The following is a 19,903-nucleotide window of genomic DNA, read 5'->3' on the forward strand; positions in this document are numbered from 1 at the left end:
GTCAACTTGAAGGAGCTAAAAATTCTCTACTCTTGAAATTAGCAATATAACAAAGAAATAAAAAAAAACTGTATTCTAGGTATATTAAATATATATTTTTATATATGCTAATTTTTAAACTTTATTTTGGGTTAATCAAATGTTTTGAAATATCATAACTAAGCCAAAAATGTATACATTTAAATTCAGAAAACTGTTCTATGCTAGTTTTTGTAGGGCTAACAAATCTGCTTAATAAGTTTTAAAATTTACAAATGTTAATTGTTTGCCAAATTTTGACAATTTTAACGATGAAACCCCTTAAAAAATGGTGAAATTTTTTAAAAAACTTCAAAAATGTATTTTTGTTCAAACATATCCAGATGGATTTAGCTGTTGGTTCTGATCAAGAATATATATGTTTTATAGAGTCGGAAATGACTTCTTCACTGAATTAAATATTGCTGACCGAACTTTAAAGCCCTGCAGATGTATAAAAATATTCCCTTTAACTAATAAATTAAATATATATAAAAGTGTGTTTTTTATAAATAAATAATATACAGTTGTAAATACAAAATATAAAGTTTGAATACCAGAAACTGGCTTGAAATTTTAAAGAAACCCAATCAGCATTTATTTTGTGGGTTTGTATATTTAGTTTTTTAATTTGTATAAGCCCAATTCTCCGTTTGATATATGATATAATACTGCACCCATTTGTTTAAATTTAAACTTTGTTTCTTCTACAACAAAAGGCTTTTAAATACCGAGCGGGAGAAATGTGCCCTTAAAGCTTTTACAACCATGCAAATAAATATGCAAAATACGCTATATTTATAAATAAACATAATCGAAAGGTCAAAATATATAAACTGAATGAAGACTCGAGTGATCGAGTTTGTGAATGGGGAGAATTCTCTGAGAAAGATCAAGTTATGTTAAGAACCATAGTTTAGATAAATATTTGTGCGTCATGTAAGAATTTGCATTCAATTTGCATTTGGATTTCTTCGATTTATTTATGATATAAACACAGACTAAAAGTATAAGAAGAATCTGTGCCTCACCCTCTGAGAAGACATCCATTTGTCATATCGTATTAAGGCATCTTCGAGTGACTGACTTAATAAGCGTTCCTAATTTGTGGCCAAACAATTATAAATTATGAAAATTATGCGGCTAATCCCAATATCGACCACCCCGGGCGAGATCTGGGAACCAGGTGCGGATCGAATATGTTAAGTCCAAGTTCGAATCTGAAATCTATCGTGAGTTCGAGCCACTCAACGTCCACACCTCAGGTGGCGATAGACCAAGCAGCTTTGGCATGTCTCATTAATATTAATATGGCCAAATCGTATCTACGAACTTGTATCTTTTTTGTTGTATCTTTCTAGCCATCTGTTGAGCTGAGGCCTTAGGCTTGCTTCGAGTTTGGCGAGATAAATTGCCTTTATTTATATTAGTTAATATATAATCTTTAACGCCATTAATTTAGTTGCGCGTATTAATTGCTGCTGATCTCGCTTGTCAAATCATTTGCTTGTTCTGTCTTTATCTTGTTAATTTTTTAGTCTTTTTCGTACATTTACATTTCAAGTTTTTCAGTTTGTTTTTCTTTTTTGTCTTTTCTTGGCCGGGTTCTTTGTTATTTGCCTTCTTTTTTCCTTTTTGACAGCAGAAGCGTGCTGTCTTGTGTGTGTTTGTGTATATAAATTCGTGTTGGCTGGTTTTTGTTTGGCTTTGATTAATTTGCTGTTGGCCGCGAACAGAAGCCGCATCGATTTGGTTTCTTTTCGTGGTATTAATTTATTAAAATGTTAATTAATTTGTCAGGCGCTGACAGCCGCCAATCGAATTCGTTTTGATAAATGGAAAATCTATCCTATACCCTTAAAGAAAGAAAAAAAAAAAACAGCTTGGCTGGGGATATAATGTACACTTAACACAAAAATCACAATTGTATTCTCCAACTTTCGTGTAATATGTCGGAGCAACGAAGGCAGTCGGACAATAATGCCGCCGAGGAGGATGAAACCCGTGTCATCAGTGCCACGGCTTCCATCCTGCGAAATGCGACTGCCTCGAGACAGTTGCTCACGGAGTCACCCTCCGTAGTCATCTCTTTGCCGGATGAGGATAGGGATAACTTGCAAAACGAGACCCCAGAGCAAAGGCATCGTCGAAGGATACGCTTCCTGGAGATGCGACGGGAGCACTATAGTCAAATGCATCAACACACCGAACAGTGCACCATGTCGGATGACGAGGAGCAGGAGCTGTCCAGTGCTAGTTATTCACCGCCAAGAACGGAGGATAAGAGAAAACCTAAATAGCAACTAAACAAACATATTTTGTACGCATACACGATCAACCCTACAATACATAGTGACATTAAAACCCAATAAGCCACCATAAAAAAGGTGTTGTAAGTGGCTCCCGAAAACTTTGGGACCCAAGTCGAAGCTATATCTATTCTATATCCTTGCTGATATATATATATATCCAACTCACCTGGCAAATGAGCTGACGGTAACTTCACCGTTGTGGCTACTGCTATTGCTCCCTGGACTAAGGCGTTCTCTCTTTACACTGAGTCCCAAATGTGTTTGTTGTTGACTCGATTGTTGATGATTGCTGCCACTTCCAGTATTACTGGTACTATTGTTATTGTTGATGGTGTTATTATTATTGTTATTGTGTATGGTAACCATGGGTTTGGCCTCCATCATCACATCCTTATGGTTATCCATTTGCGGCGACAACTTCTCATGCTTGACCTTCTCCAAATACAAGGCAGCATAGGCGGCAGCCACTGAGGCTGTATTTGCGTTCGAAGACGATGCCGGCGAGGATGAGGAGGAGGAGGACGTGGTGCCCAGGTGGGTGGTTGTGGGCGTGGCAGCCTGACTAGCCGCCCCACCCGTCGCACCACCACCCCCAGTGGCCGCCTCACTCAACTTCTTGGCACTGCTCTCGATGGCTCCATATCCGCTGAGCAACAGCGATCGCTCGCTGAGCATCTTAGCTTGGAGCTCCTGGTGATGATGATGATGGCTCCTGGCCTGACCCTGACCCTGTCCCAGCTGCCGGAGATCGCTGGCAAGCCGTTCGAGGTGCTTCCGCTTGGTGACGACACTGGTGGCCGCTTGCTGATGATCCTCGTGGGTGGCCGTGGGTTGGGCTGCACTGCGACCGCCCACAATGGCGGTGGTGGCCTTGGCGGGCTTCTGCTGCAGAATGTCTGTGGGTGCGTTACCTGTTAATATAAATCAAATAGAAAAGCTTATGTTAGTCATAGAGGGTCTTAGGTGGGAAAATCACTTGGAAAAGTGTTTTCAACAACTCGAAATAATTCCTTTGTATTTATATGTTCACTAAGCATTCTTTTTTGTGTAACGAACACGCAGTACTCATAGGAACACACTCTGAATCGACACACACCCGTCGACTGAGACACACACTCACTTGGTTGGTGGTGTAAAAACGCTCGCTCGAGGCTCGCCTTGTCGCATGCAAATCGGCCAAAGGTTAAGATAACTTATAATATGTTAACAAAACCAATGACCTGCTGCGTTGAACCCTTAAGTTAATTATCGGGGTGAGCCAGGGGGCCGTCAAGTGCACATCACACTACGTACGGCAAGGCAGAGTGCGATTTGGAAAAGCAACAAAAAAAAAACAGTGCCACAGTTGAAATATTTAAGACATTTTTGGGAACAAAAGGCTCACTTCTTATTGAACCAAAAAAGGTAAAAAAAAAAAACTATATAAACTAAGCTCTAAATAAAGTGATATTATTTAAGGAAATACTGAATTAATGGAGTTAATTAATAACCTGATATTATTTTGCAATAAATACACTTCTATATCTCAAATAAAGTAAAAAAAAAATTCCACAGAAATATAAAGAAATACCTAAAACCAATATCATATACAACAATAAACTCTTATAATGCTGTTTAAGCTTCTCTTTTCTCTCGAACAAAAATTGTTTACAATTATTATTTATACTAGGTATTTTTCCCCCATTGCTTATTTACTTTCGCCTGGCACATATAAATAAATTTAATTGTAATTGTAATTTAACTGGCAAAAATTAAAAAGCAAATACGTGTATCGATGCGTGCACAAGCATTGACCTCTACCTGCTCCCCAAAGGTAAGGGTATACGTAGATGAGGGGTATTATAGGATGGACGTTAGGTGTAAATTGACGGAAGCCACACCACCACCAGTTCCAGACTCGAATCCCAAACCAAACGAATCCCCAAGCCAGACCCAGACCAGACCTGGTGCCAGATCCAGTCCCGGCTGCTCGGCTCGGCTCGACTCGCATGTTTAGCAGCCAAAGCACACAGCATAAATAATTAAATGAAATATTTACAAGCGAAATTAACAACAATTTGTAGTTTTAAGCTCGTTACGATCCGAATCAAAACAGAACCAGAATCGTAGTTTGGTATTGCATTGAATACAGTCTCGAAAAGCTAGAGAGATATGTTGATCCCCCGCCGCTTTGTTTCATATCAAATTTCAACCCTTCTGGATTCGGATTCGATTGGACGATCTCGGAATATTCGTATATAAATGTTTATATTTATGTATATGCGTATGTTTTAATAAGTTGGTTGTGCGTTATCATAAAATTAAGTTTATCATTGGTTAGCATAGAAATTAAGTTGTGGATACACCATGACAGAGGGGAAAAAACTAAAATAAACCGCCCTACAGTGGATGTAACTTGTTTAACTAACTTGGAATTTGTCTAGACCAAAGTTCTGTTTACAATATTTAGTAAGGGTTTTAAGTCCTAAATAAGCAATGTCATTTTAATTTGACAAAGATTTTTAAGCCCTAAATTAGCAATATTAATATAATGTGTTACGCACGATTATAATGCAGATATTTTTCAGAGAAAAAGAAAGAAGTTTAGAAGTATTTATATATACAATTTAGTTGAATTAATATAATTTAATAATATAAATATAATAATTTAATATAATTTAAATAAGTATATTTTAAAATCAGTAACAAAACAAATAAAGCATCTTAACCTGACATTGAAACAACTGATGATTTCTCTTCGCACAATGATCTTTGTTTCTACAAATGAATCATCTTGAACTTTGTAATAATTAAATCCGCAAATAATTCTAACATTTATACCATCGCAGGGTATTATAATTTTAGTAAAAAATTAGCAAAACATTTTTTTTTTAAATGGTAAATTAAGTATACGGATTAATTAGCCTAATAAAAAGTAACATTCGAAAGATTTCCTAATTAAACTTATCCCTTTTAGGCTTAGTTGGGAGATTTTTAATCTTAGATTTGTCGAAAAAATTTTCATGTTGTATTATGAAGTATCTATTAATATCGATTTAAATAATGCTAATATTTTAAGCTTAAGTTATGATGGATTTCCGATTCAATCCTATAATTCAATTAAACACTGCTTGGGTGTATAAACTATGACTTCTAGAAGTTTATTTCCTTTCTTGTTTTGTAATTTAATGTTTGTATATTTTAGTACCACTGTGCCTTGGCTGCTTATTTTATTTATTTTTTATTTTTCGTAGCCCGATCGTTTGGCCGCCTTGCGCGGTCAGCGTGCTCCCCATAGAGACCTCTGATTGGCATCGCTTGGTGCCAATGGTGCTAAGTGCCGAATGTCGAAAGCTGATGACGATGATGATGATGATGATGATAATGACGCTGGAAGTAGCAACCGATAGGGCAGAGGAAGCGAGAGGGGTAGAGAGAAAGAGAGAGTGCGAGACCTCGACCCAACATGTGCCATGCGCGACACTGTTGACTTTTTCCAGTTGGACGTTATATATATGTACATATATGTTTCTCCCCATCGGGTTCCATATACATATACCTGAGCGTGAGATTGGGTATCGGTGGTATCTGTGAGTGATCCGCACAGTGACAGGCCGCATTTCGGCCGGGTCGACAAGTGTCAATAGTACTAATAGAAGACGACGCCGCCATTGAGACTTGGGACCGAACACAAAAGCACGTCCATAGAAATCGTCGGAGGAGGAGGAGGAGGAGCAGACCGGGGTGGCGGTGATTCTAAAGGCGGTACAGTTCATTGCCATATGTACTTATATGTATGAACCGTACTATAAGGCAGTGGCAAACACAGCTGGCGACCTGTCATGTGACCATTTTTCATGCAATAATTACAATTGCGACAAATTGCGATGACCTAGACAGCTGCCAATGAAGGGTCACATACACGCTCTCAACCGTCTAGACCTTGGGTAAAGTCCCAAAAAAAATCGAGAATATATATATAAAGCAAACTTAACCCCTAAACAATCATCGATAGTTGATTTCAGCCCCAGCCCCAAAAATTGACTTGCATGAATGGAGCGTAGTTCACCTTATCAGTTGTATTTTATTATTTCTTTTGACCTCATTTGAAAACCAAATAAGCACCTCGCTCCCTCTTTGCCCTTTCAGCAAACCCTGGGCTTTTGTTGTTATCACCACACAGGGTTCAACCTTTGTTCCCCAGTTTCGAGAGAAGTAAATATAAGTGTGTGTAAGTGTGTGGTGCGAGAGTGTATCAAAAAGTCAAGAAGGTAATAACCAACGCAACGAAACTGATAAATAGGGTCTCCGTTCCCGCTCCCCGTTGGATTCCCGTATCAGGGCAACACGCGGTACTGGCATCGATTTGGCCTATCTATGGCACAGGGCCCTGAACCGAAATTGAACTGAAGCGATTTCGTAGCTTGAATTTGATTGGTCAAAATCGAAGTGGGTATTTAATTTAAAGATTATAAACTTTACGCTTATTTATATTATATTCTTTGTAGTTCATATACTATGAGTTGCGAGGGAACTTTGAACTGAGGGATAGGGATAGAGCTTCTAGAAACCTCAGAGTTATTTAATCACAAGATGGGACTTGAGAAGTATACTTTATAAGCAAGTTAAAGATAGTTTAATGGGTTTCTAATGGTATCTTTACTTTGGTACATTTTGTAATTCAACTTATTTCAAATAGATCATCTTTGTGAGTTATACACCTTTTCAAACTTAACCTTTCCCTGACCGTTTCCTTTTACTCTCTCACCCTTATATTTTAGTCACATTATTATTATTATTATTATTTCATAGATAGTAGATAGTAGTGTCTGTATCTGCATCGCTTTGCTTTGCTCTGGTTCAGTTTCAGTTTCAGTTTCGAGTTCAGTCTGTTTCAGCTGCCTTTTTTACGTGATTTCTTGTATCTCAAGTGTTGTGCTCTCTGGTCGCGGGGTCTTATCGCCTTGTTTGTCCAAGTGCCAGTTGAACTATGTATATTTGTATGTAAGATGACGATGATGATGATGATGATGTATGTATTCCTATATAAGGGGGCTTAGTACTCGTCGTCATATATGGCCTTCTCATGGTTCATGATGTGTATGTGTTTTCCCCTCCCCTGGCCACCTCTCTCTTACGTTGTTCTCAATTCCTGTGGTATTTTTTTTTTTTTTTTTTTTGAAAATCATGTCGCATTTATTAGATCATCAAAAGGTGTTAAAGATTGTGGGGCCGCGTTTCACTGATAATATTTGGCCTGGCCTTTTGTATTTGTGGCCTTTTTCTAGAGCACCAGTTCAATTGTTGTTTATTTTTTCGGGTGAAAGTAATTCAGAGTTCATTAGAGATCTCTCATCTAACTGTTGATTTTTCATTTACTGCTCTCTGTGCTTTTATAAGTACATATATATTTAAGAGATATTTCTTGTTTTTTGATTTGTCATATCTACTGGACAAATTCCCTTATCTTTATGGGATAGCAATCTGGTGGAGACGATTTGCAAATGAATGTGGAAATTAACCAAAATACAATTGAAAACAAAATGCCACAGTTTGTGGGGTTCAGTGGCATTTTACCCCCAAAAAGAAGGGTTGATGAATCTTATGATCTGTATGATCTTATGATCTGTATGATTTTATGATCTGTATGATCTTATGATCTGTATGATCTTATGATCTGTATGATCTTATGATCTGTAATACCCTTAGGAATATCATCTACTAATAAAAATTGATATCAAAACTTAAAAAACTGGAACGGACGCCAACATAAAGCCATTGGACAACCGCAAAAGAGCAAAAGCGATCTAACGGTTCGTGTCACTGCTCCCCACAGGTCCGCGGCAAATTGAAATTTCAAATCAAATCAGAGCAGAGAGCCAGACGGAAATGGCAAATGATTTTCTTCTTCTATTTTTTTATTTTTCTCCACTTCTGCAAAGCTCCATAACGGGGCAAGCCGAAGGAAAAATTTCATAAATTATTAACACCTCTGCCATTTGAACTGGACAAACTGGTACCGGGTTCTATACGTGTGTGCGTGTGTATCTGTGTGCGTCGCGCCTCTCTTTGCGCTTCTCATTGAGCTTAGCTAGCTGATGCCTTGGGCCATGTCTTCGGTCTGCATAATTGCTTTAATGGAATTTGATTTTAGCCAACCTCTCAACACGCTTGGCTAGAGACAAGTGTCAGAAATATCGAAAGGCTTACGATCCAAGGAGAGTTAAGACCGTGACTCACGATCTATTTAACCATAAAAGGCAAGGCAATCATAGAGAAATTTCTCTTCTATACTAATATCCTTAGAGACTGAACGTGATTATAATTCTGATGCCATACAAGTCTAGGAATTAATTGGGGATCATTAAGATGGTTTTGTGATATTTATTCCTAAGATTTTAGGGATATTCTGGGAATGAGATTGTGCTGGGGAACACTTTAAAATACACTTGATTTTAGTATAGCATTTCGTAGTATAATACCTAAAATATCCTTTTAAAATTTATCTAAAATTGAGTGAAATTAATTAATTTCGTGTCACGTTTGCATCGCTAGACCCCACCTTGTCGTTTTTTGGTCCATTGCAGATGATGTACAACCACTATTAGCATTAAAGTTTATTATCGACAACGATGCTGGTTCTGAATTCCTGTAAAACAGGTGCACCTCAGCAGCAGCAGCAGCAACACACAAATATACACACTCTGCTGCACAGTGAGGCCATCATCAGAAGAGGCCTTTCAACTTTTAGCTAGGAGATTTCTCCACCTCTGTGGCAAGACACAGCACAACCATGCCACACCACCATCCATCCGATCCAATCCGATTCGATTCCATACCATTCCCGCTCGGTTGCATGCCGCTTAGGCTGGCAGGCAGTGCATTTGGCCGCTAAAAGCGCCTTATTTGGTTAAATTGGTGCAGATTGCTGGCAGGCCAGCTCTAAATAATAATTAGCACAGGTTTTTTTCTTGCTGCTGCGCTATCTCACTTCGGCTCACTTCTTGTTCGCCTCGCCTTGCTGCGCTTTTGGTTTTGGTTTTGGTTTCGGCTTTGGTCATTCACCAGGCGCTTGCCTCGCACCGCAAAAACCGACAAAAACTGAGAGGAGGCAATCCAAAAAAAAAAATACATCTTGTTGCATGCCACATACGGGGTGAAATTTCCTTAGAAATTTCGTGCTTGCCTGCTCTGGTTTTAATTTGATTTTTACTTGATTTCCCCCGGCCGCAACCTTCCCTCTTCGGCTGCATCTTGTGGCCCAGGTTCAGGTTCATAAATTTACTAGATGCTCGCCCCGATTTCTTGGCTCTCTGCGTTGCATGTTTAATGTTGCTGCTCCGTTGCATATTCGCGTGTGCGCCATGCCTCCGTGGGTTGCACTCACAGCCCCCGAAAAACCCTGGCGATCCGAAGTGGAGTGGTGCCACCCTACTGAACCCATTGCTGCCTCCCTTTAAGCCAAGTTATTTCTCCTTCCTGAAAAGCGATTTATGGTGCCTCTAAGGATCGCAAGGTATTTCCTTGCTTTTGCTTTGGAAATTACTAATTAGTGGAGGTTATGCCACAAACATCTACAGAAACTCAGAGGGATAGAGTTCTGAAATCTTAAGGTTGAACTAATAACACTTTATGGGTTATCAAATCAGGATTAGTATTTGAAAAGAGCTATAAGCTAGAATATGAGTTTAATTTTGAAGATTTTTCTTTGGATTTAGTAAGAAAATATTTTGAAAAACTAATAAAACAATAATCCTTTCCTAATCCTAAACCTTTCTACATTTATTTATTTGTAAAAATCTCAACCCTAACTTCAAACTGACCTTTTTTTAAATATCTAAACAAAACCTCTTTTAAAAGTCTCCTAAAACTCAAGTTAATGAAACATTTTCCAAACGTATTTAATTGTTAAGTAATTAAATAAGACCCAACAAATGGGGGAAAAATAATAAAAAGGCAGAAAAAAACGTATAAAACAATTTGCCAATTGATGCCGATATGATAGTTAGACCGAGACCCAGCTCGAGGGGGAGAAAGGGTGACCAAAACCAGATGTTGTGCTGCTGCTGCTGCGCATGCCTCAAAGGCACCTGCCAAGTCCAAGATGGAAAGGGGGTCTAAAACCCCCCTCCGAACCCACCTCTGTCTGTGAGTCTAAGGCGAGGAAATCAAGTGCAGATTAATTAAATTCGATAATTAAATGAACGGGCCTCTTGCGCGGCTAGCAGATCGTGTCTCGCCGGCAGCATCGAATCGGAGAGCCGCTGCTGCTGTTGGTTTTTTATTTTTTCTTTCAGATGAAAGCAGCAGCCACAGCAGCCATGGTAAAATAATAATAATAAAAAAAAAATAAAAAAAACAGACGGAAAATAAACGAAAAAGAAACATTTGCACATTGGCTGCACATTTGGGATTGAGGTTGAGTCCCGCGCGACGGGTGATGACTACGACCAGAGATCGGAGGAGAGACTTGATCTTCCTCCCCGGTTGCTAATGCATTTCTGTGATTTTTTTAGGCGCAGCGAATTAATGTGCAGCGCTCTATAAATTTGTCAGCAATTAAACGAGCCAGTCGCCCGTCTAAGCCACTAAAACTCTATGCCCAACTTTGGCCAATATATCAGGAGGGAAAAGTTTAGCAAAAGAGAGCGAAGAATTATAAGAATTATATGGAAATTAAAAGATCATTCTCAGCATAAATTTATATCTTTTCCCATATAAATTATTTACTTTTCTAAGCAAATCCATAAGCCTCAATTAAAAGGGTATCCAAGCAGCCGTCTTAAATACTCATTTCGACTTCCGTCAGACTGCACTTTTTTTATGGTTTTCAAGTCGATAAAAGCCACAAACTCTTGAACTTTATAGAGTCGACAACGATGGCATTGGGAGAGGTCTCTCAAATGTGCAACGAATTTTCAACGGGCTTTGATTGATATTTGGCGATAAAGAAATACCGCTAAGGAGGACCCGTCTATATGTGTTTTTTTTTCCTCTATCTCCATATAACATGTGTAGCAGTTGTAATGTATAGCTGGCAAAATCGGTGCATGTTGCACATAAATTTCATACGAGTTCAAGCTCAGTTCGCCAACAAATTTATGGCCAAAGCGAATGAGGAGACTTGCAACTCGGACTCCGACTTGGAGTTGGACTTGATCTTGGTCCAAAAGTTGTGGCAATTTTGGGGTCTGGGGGCTGTGGGGGGTGCCTTTTGGGGCGTGTTACCTTGTGCTCTGTCCTGTTAACAAGTTGTGAGTGTTGCAAGCAGCAGCAGCATCCGCAGCCGCTTCATACGTATCTTGTCTAATGATTTCTTTTTTTTTTGTGGCCAGATTGATGGTCCAAGGTTGGATTTGCCCATAAAACTGCGATTCAATTTAAGACTTTTAAATAATTGCAATTCTTTGAACTTGACACTAATAGAATTCTATTCCATGGAAAATCTATTTCATATCAAGTCAATAGGTCTTTTTGTGGAGTGTCACACTGATAACGTGGCGTATACGTATTATCACTTGTTAAGGTCTCTGAGGAGTGCTTTGTCTCATTTGAGGAGGATCAAAGGTTTATACTATACATTTATTACTATATTTTAAATATTTAACCAAGAATATTCTTTAAAATAAGTTCTGCAATGGTTAGGCCTACCTGGCGTATACTTAATATTTCATTTTTAGCTTTTTAAAGCAAACTTAATAACATTCTGTAAAGTTCATTTATATTCATATAGTCCCTCTAACTTTGTTGCTTCTATATTCGTAAGGTTTAAAAGTCTATATCATTTATTATATCAATTCCACACCCGCATCGGCTGACATGGCGTATACTTAATGTGTAATTATAAATCTTAAACACGATCGCCCAGAAGGCACTCAATAGTATAATTTCCTGCTTACCAAGTACACATGTAGTACTATATATATGGGTTATATATATATTTATATATGATGTGTATATATGTATATAACAAAACAGACACATTTGCCGCCGTTTTGCCAAGCAACTGGTGTGTGTGTGTACCAACAAGTTCAAGCAGTTCAAAACCTTTGCACGCGAACTTATCGCACAAGGCGACTCCGTCTGGTTAGAGTGGAATAAAAAAAAGTATAAAAAAAAAAACAAAACAAAAAAACACAAACCGAAACGAAACAATACAGTTCAACCAAATAGGTTTTAAGGTTGAGGGAAAATGCATTGAATATACATTTTTTTGTCTAAATTTATAGAGGTCTTTTTTGAAAAAGGTGTGTAAATCAATTGGATGTTTAAGAGAGACATTTGCTGTGACTTGAATACTTCGTTTTTTAGGTAAAGCTAACATATTTTAAAGTATTTATAAATAAAAATTTGAAGAATCAGACAAAAGCCCTTAAATCTTACAATCTGTCAAGAGTCTAAAGGCTTAACTCATTTTAAAACTTATTTTATAAAAAATGTATATCCCAGGACCATACAAATAGTTAAATCATTGTTTATACCTTACTATAATCTTTCCAATAATAATATTTCGTCTAAATTAACATCATTATTAATTTAAGTATTTAGTTTATTTCAAAATCACAAAGGTTATTTTAAATTTTTACGCTGAAACAGTGAAAATATGAATATAAAATAAACCTAGAATAAAAGTTATAGTATAACCTCCAAAGCCTCAAATTTTTCAAATCTTTTCCAATTGTAAAAACCAAAATTCTTTGAAAACCGAAATATAAAATCTATAAATATATATGTATATAGCTGCCATAAGAACGATCGGACGATTTATAGAACTACGATTAGTAATTAACTATGGTCAGTAATTAACTATGAGCAGTAAGTAACTCTGAACACTAAGTATCTATGACCAGTAATATCAATGAACAGGAATTAACTTTGACCAGTAAGTATCTATGACGAGTTAGTACCACTGACCAGTTAGTAATTATGAACACTAATAAACAATGACTTGCAACTTTTGTAACACAAAACATATCTGATACTTGGCCGGCAGCAGTCACTTCGTTCCGGGGATGTTAGAACCAGTTGGGAATCATATGCACAGATGTGCGAGATTTGTTTTGGAATAAATTTAAGCTATTTGACTGAAACTATGGCGTTTTTTTTTTTCTATATAATTTTACTAATATATAATTCGCAGCATGGCGAATCGGTGGACTATATATACATATATATAGCTGACATAGGAACAATCGGACGATTTATAGAACTATGATTAGTAATTAACAATGATCAGTAGTTAAGCAGTAAATAACTTTGAACAGTAAGTATCTATGACCAGTAAGTAACTCTGAACAGTGAGTATCTATGACCAGTAAGTAACTATGATCGATAAGTATATATGACCAGTAAGCATTTATGCTCAGTTACTAACTTTGAACACTAGTAAACAATGACTTGCAACTTTTCAAACACAACACATATCTGATACTTGGCCGACAGCAGTCACTTCGTTCCGGGGATGTTAGAACCAGTTGGGAATCATATGTACAAACTATTTGACTGAAACTATGGCGTTATTTTTCTATATAATTTTACTAATATATAATTCGGAGCATGGCGAATCGGTGGACTATATATACATATATATAGCTGACATAGGAACAATCGGACGATTTATAGAACTATGATTAGTAATTAACAATGATCAGTAGTTAAGCAGTAAATAACTCTGAACAGTAAGTATCTATGACCAGTAAGTAACTCTGAACAGTGAGTATCTATGACCAGTAAGTAACTATGATCGATAAGTATCTATGACCAGTAAGCATTTATGCTCAGTTACTAACTTTGAACACTAGTAAACAATGACTTGCAACTTTTCAAACACAACACATATCTGATACTTGGCCGACAGCAGTCACTTCGTTCCGGGGATATTAGAACCAGTTGGGAATCATAAGCACAGATGTGTGAGATTTGTTTTGGAACAAATTTAAGCTATTTGAATGAAACTATGGAGTTATTCGTCTATATAATTTTACTAGTATATAAGTCGGAGCATGGCGAATCGGTGGACTATATATACATATATATAGCTGACATAGGAACAATCGGACGATTTATAGAACTATGATTAGTAATTAACAATGATCAGTAGTTAAGCAGTAAATAACTCTGAACAGTAAGTATCTATGACCAGTAAGTAACTCTGAACAGTGAGTATCTATGACCAGTAAGTAACTATGATCGATAAGTATCTATGACCAGTAAGCATTTATGCTCAGTTACTAACTTTGAACACTAGTAAACAATGACTTGCAACTTTTCAAACACAACACATATCTGATACTTGGCCGGCAGCAGTCACTTCGTTCCGGGGATGTTAGAACCAGTTGGGAATCATATGTACAAACTATTTGACTGAAACTATGGCGTTATTTTTCTATATAATTTTACTAATATATAATTCGGAGCATGGCGAATCGGCGGACTATATATACATATATATAGCTGACATAGGAACAATCGGACGATTTATAGAACTATGATTAGTAATTAACAATGATCAGTAGTTAAGCAGTAAATAACTCTGAACAGTAAGTATCTATGACCAGTAAGTAACTCTGAACAGTGAGTATCTATGACCAGTAAGTAAGTATTATCAATAAGTATCTATGACCAGTAAGTAACTATGATCGATAAGTATCTATGACAAGTAAGTATCTATGATCAGTAATTAGCTTTGAACACTAATAAACAATGACTTGCAACTTTTGTAACACAACACATATCTGAGACTTGGCCGACAGCAGTCACTTCGTTCCGGGGATATTAGAACCAGTTGGGAATCATAAGCACAGATGTGTGAGATTTGTTTTGGAACAAATTTAAGCTATTTGAATGAAACTATGGAGTTATTCGTCTATATAATTTAACTAGTATATAAGTCGGAGCATGGCGAATCGGTGGACTATATATATACATATATATATCCGACATAGGAACGATTGGAAAATTTTCAGAAAAAAAGTATAACTTTTTTTACTTTTCAACAGATTTTGATTAAATGTAATATGTAGCCATTTTATATTATTATACAACTGTGTAAAATTTTATAAAAATCGAACTATTAATCATATAGCTGCCATAGAAAAGATGTTAGTATTAGCGTTTGTTTATAATTTCTTAGAGCTCATAGAAAGCATATTTATTTTTTGTGGTGTATTAAAGGCAAAAGCAATAATCGTAGACATGCACAGATGTTCGAGGAAATATAACCCATATTCCAATTCCTTTAAATCTTTTCCTATTAAAAATATCAAAACCTTTCCCAATCCCAAATATTACCTAAACATAATGTCTTCAAAACAGGAAACAAACCCTTAAAAAAAACCCCCAACTAGAATCCAAAATTCAAATTCTTCGTAAATCCCATTAAAAAGTATCTTTATCTTCTCCCTTTGACTTTGTGTATGTAAAATAATACCCTGTGCTCTTTCGTATCGTGTTGACTGTTCCCGTTTTGCCCCCGACTTGTTGTTGTTGTTGTTGTTTCGTCGTGCTGTATATATTTAAAATAAAATACAACAACAATAATAACAAAGAAAACAGCACAAAATAGCGACAAAGCCAGAGCAAAAAGTCAAAGCAGCAAAGCAGCAGCGGTCGACGCGTACAAAATTCAACGGCAGCAGCAATAACAGCAACATATAGAGTACATATAGTGCACAGATCAGCCAACATCAGTGGGGTGGGGTGGGGTGGGGAGGGGAGAGGGGATGGGGATGGGGAGACGCACACACAAACGTCAAGTCAAAAAAGTCAACTGCGCCGCTGCCATTTGATAAGAGGCCACAAGTGTAAATATAGACGACGATGTCCACGACCGCTGACTCTCCTACTCTCTCTCTCTTGTGGGATACTCTCTTTCTCCTGTCTGCCCACCCCCTTTCTCTCTTTCCCTCTTACACTCTTTTTTAGATTTCTTGCAATTCTCTCTCTCACGCTCCACGAATTGATTGATATTGCCATTTCGCCTTTGTCGCCATTTCATTTCTCTGCCTTCAGCGGTTCACCAGAGTTCATAATATATACAAAAAGTACATATATATATATATATATATATATAAGAATATATATGAGCATTGTGTGTATGTGGCGAAAGAGAGAGAGAGAGAGAGAGAGAGACTACTACGTGCTGCAATGCAACATTACATGGTCAAGGAGGGGGAGGTGGGCACAGGAATCGTTTGCATTTAGGGTTAACCACAAAATAGGTCAACACACTTGTCGAAAGGTGGCAGCAAAAAAGAAAAAAAAAAACAAAAAACAAGACCCTGGGCCCCTGACTCAGATAAGAATTTTTGTGGGGGGGATCGAGATGAGTCAGGGGGATATGTACTTAAAATTAATAAATATACAAAATAATTCATTAATTAATTCATCAATAATTCATCATTCATTACAAGATATATTTAAAGCTAGAAAAAATAATAAATACTTTAGAATATTTCACTTAAATTCAAAGAAAGCTAATATTTTCAGCTTTGTTATGATCGGTTTCCGGTTTAATTCTATAATTGATTTACAAAATAAAAGGGTATATAATCTTGCAAAGTTAGTTTTATTTCTTGTTTTCGTATGACTTTATTATACAATTATAAAATATATTATAATAATATAAAAATGGGTATCTAACTGGGCTTATTTATTTGTATCTTTAATTTAATAAGAATAAAGTTTAAGAAATTATGTTTCGTTATGATTAAGAAAATTAACACTGGTAAAACTCCTGTTTTATAAAAGAATTTTTAAAGATTGGAAGCTTAAGTTGAGTCAGAGACAAATTTAAAACAAAGAAATAACAAAATATCAATGAATTTGTAACTGAGAATACGCCCAATTATTATTATTATTATACTTTATAAACAGTTCACAGTATTAATCTTTTCAATCCTTTTTAAATGTACTATTTTATCTTTACATTTTATATTCAATTAATAAATCAATTAATAATGTATTCTTTATGTATTTTATGTAATATCATTTCTCTTTCCTAAATAAGCCAGTAAATCAAAATGAAACTTGAAATCAGTTTCAAACATTCCTCAAACTACTGCACGTTTAATTCATTTTCTTGAAATGAGCTTAATAACACTTAATGCTTTTAATAATTACAGCATTATCACTCAGTTTCTTATGACGACTTCCTCTCCATATGCCCCTTAAATGGTTGCCCATATCAGCGATCAATTGATTTGCAATTTTCGCAAATGACAAAAGAGTGAGGTGCCGTAATTTATGCAACATAAATGGCAAGATAATGATGCACCCAAGAAACATAAACAATCGACGGAGCCTTTATTATGGGTGACTTTAATTTTCCTCGATTTATTTTTTGTCGTTTATTTTTATTTCGCTTTCCTTGCCGCTCACCGAGAATAAAGACCCACAAGAATAAATAACGCGTGCACCATACAATTTAACAGCTCAATATTTGCATAATAGCAGCGCGTGACAACAACAACGATACGGGTATATAAAGACAATGAGTGAATAAGAGAGTAAAAGAAATAAATATGTATAAAAAAAAAGATCGTACATTATTATGGTGGGGGAATGGGGCGTATACGCAATGAAATTCAGCGAAATAAAACAGAAATAAACTTCGTGAATTATATTCAATAATGAACGAAAAGGTGAAGGAAATTGGGAATATATAGTTAAAGGAATGTTTAATTATTAATAAGCAATTGGTTTTAATCAATTTAATAGATATAAGCAATAATAAAAAAATGCGATATAATAAAAGAAAAAAATACAATTAAAAGATCGTTCATTTTGATGGGGTGTACGGTGCGTATACGCAATAAAATTCAGCGAAAATATATTTAAAGGAATGTTTAAATATTAAAAACAAGTTGGTTTTTACTTTACTAATAATAAAATAACCATTTTAATGTCTAAGGATAAATTAAAATGAATAAATACAAAAACAAATCGTACATTACGAGGAAACGGGGCGTATACGCAATAAAAAATACAGAAGTAATACATTAAAACACTTTAATTATATACAATATTAAACGAAAAGGTGAAGAAAATGACAAATATATTAAAAGAAATTCTCAAATATTAAAAAACAACTTAGTTTTAAGCAAACCAAGGCACTTTTTTAATATCTAAATAACCCTTTTTTATGTCTAAGGACTTATAGCTATATGTTTAAGCCATTAATCCCCCCTGAATCCGATTGAGGAAGCGCTGTGAAAAGATCGATTCCTCCATAAATCTTACAAATAAACAACGGCGCTTCAATGACGGATTGACAAATCACACACAAATACACACTTAATACCCAGGCACACACACTCAAAGAGAGAGAGAAAAGACCCCAAAAGACTGGGCAAACTTTATGTAAGTATATATATTTTTGTGACAAATTTATGACTGACTTTTGGGTGCCCCTTACGCCAGGTTCCCCAGGTACTCCTATACTCTTTCCTCGATCAACTCAACAATAATAATGATGATGATGATGATGATCGTGGCACGTGAAGACATGCCAAAATGTTTATGACTTTGGCCAAGGTAATAATTTGCCAACAACAATTTAGCCAAGGCAGAGGTAGAGTCTCAGAAGAGGAGGCTGTCCGCCAATGATCATAACGATGATGATGATGATGATGGGGCTGATGATGGGCCATCATAATGATGATAATTTGCATTTTAAATGCGCGACAAAAGCCGCTGCTGCACTGAGGAGGGAGTCTCCTCTTTCCAGTGAGTGGAGTCCCCCATATTTGAATACCCAACTCACATATCTAGGCATAAAGTACTCGAACTTCTCTCTCCCTCCTCTCGTAGAAGGAGTAACCATATTTGGCATTGCCTAGACCCAAACAAACACACAAAAAATAGAGGAAAGATCGTTCGTTGGCAAGCCATACAAATTTGTCACACGGAATTGGTGTTTTGTGACAAATAGAGAAAGGCCTGAAAGGCCTGAAGAAAACACAGACGGAGATGAATGCGCTTTTGAGGCGACAAGTGATTGAACTATTATGCTACAGGCCCCAAAATCGCCACAGAATGGGGCATACAATAAACGTTTTTAGTCTCGGTCCCAGCCTCATATGCATAAATGTACAGTTACTGTGGGGAGGTTGCATAATGCTTTACCCATTCCCCGCCCCATTTTGGGGTTTTGGAGGAATTGGCCCTTGTGTCCAAGGAGTGCAACTCCTCTGAGGAGATTCTCCTGGTGACAGACCAAGAGTGTGTGTTTGTGAACTATTTGGGCAAGTCCACAGATGGAATGATCACTGGGGGTTCTTTAAAAGGTAGTAAAGGAGTTGAGAAAACATTCGAAACTATATTAGGTGGGGAATTAAATGAGATCTAGATACAGGATATTCCCTAAAACTGGTTTATAGATAGTTCAAATAACCAATAATAGAGCACACTTTCATATATATTTTAAATAACAAAAGTAGAGTTAATAATATTTTTACCCATTAACACAAAAGGTTCTTTAAGTTTTTATAAAGATTTGAGATGTTATCCCTCTAGTATAAGTTTAATGTTCTAATGTATCTTATTGTTCATGCTTATACGATAAGTATATCTCAATTCCAGTTAAATTTATTTAT

The 19,903-nt window shown here is 36.4% G+C and overlaps 2 protein-coding genes across 6 annotated transcripts in view; one reads left to right on the forward strand and one right to left on the reverse strand.

Annotated features, from left to right (window-relative positions):
* Positions 1-19,903, reverse strand: part of Samuel (SAM-motif ubiquitously expressed punctatedly localized protein) — a 70,375-nt gene that overhangs the window by 22,400 nt on the left and 28,072 nt on the right. For all 5 annotated transcript variants that reach the window (XM_020951344.2, XM_020951346.2, XM_020951345.2 and 2 more), the window contains exon 3: positions 2,497-3,241. In XM_020951344.2, coding sequence (XP_020807003.2) covers positions 2,497-3,241 — 745 coding nt within the window. The remainder of the gene's footprint in view (positions 1-2,496; positions 3,242-19,903) is intronic.
* LOC110183157 (uncharacterized) lies at positions 1,409-2,404 on the forward strand. Its single transcript, XM_020951349.2, has one exon. The coding sequence runs from the start codon at positions 1,968-1,970 to the stop codon at positions 2,316-2,318; it is 351 nt and encodes a 116-aa protein (XP_020807008.2). The 5' UTR covers positions 1,409-1,967; the 3' UTR covers positions 2,319-2,404.

This window comes from Drosophila serrata, unplaced genomic scaffold, assembly GCF_035046125.1.
Source record: "Drosophila serrata isolate PLE 108 unplaced genomic scaffold, ASM3504612v1 contig_240, whole genome shotgun sequence".
Classification (NCBI taxonomy): domain Eukaryota; kingdom Metazoa; phylum Arthropoda; class Insecta; order Diptera; family Drosophilidae; genus Drosophila; species Drosophila serrata.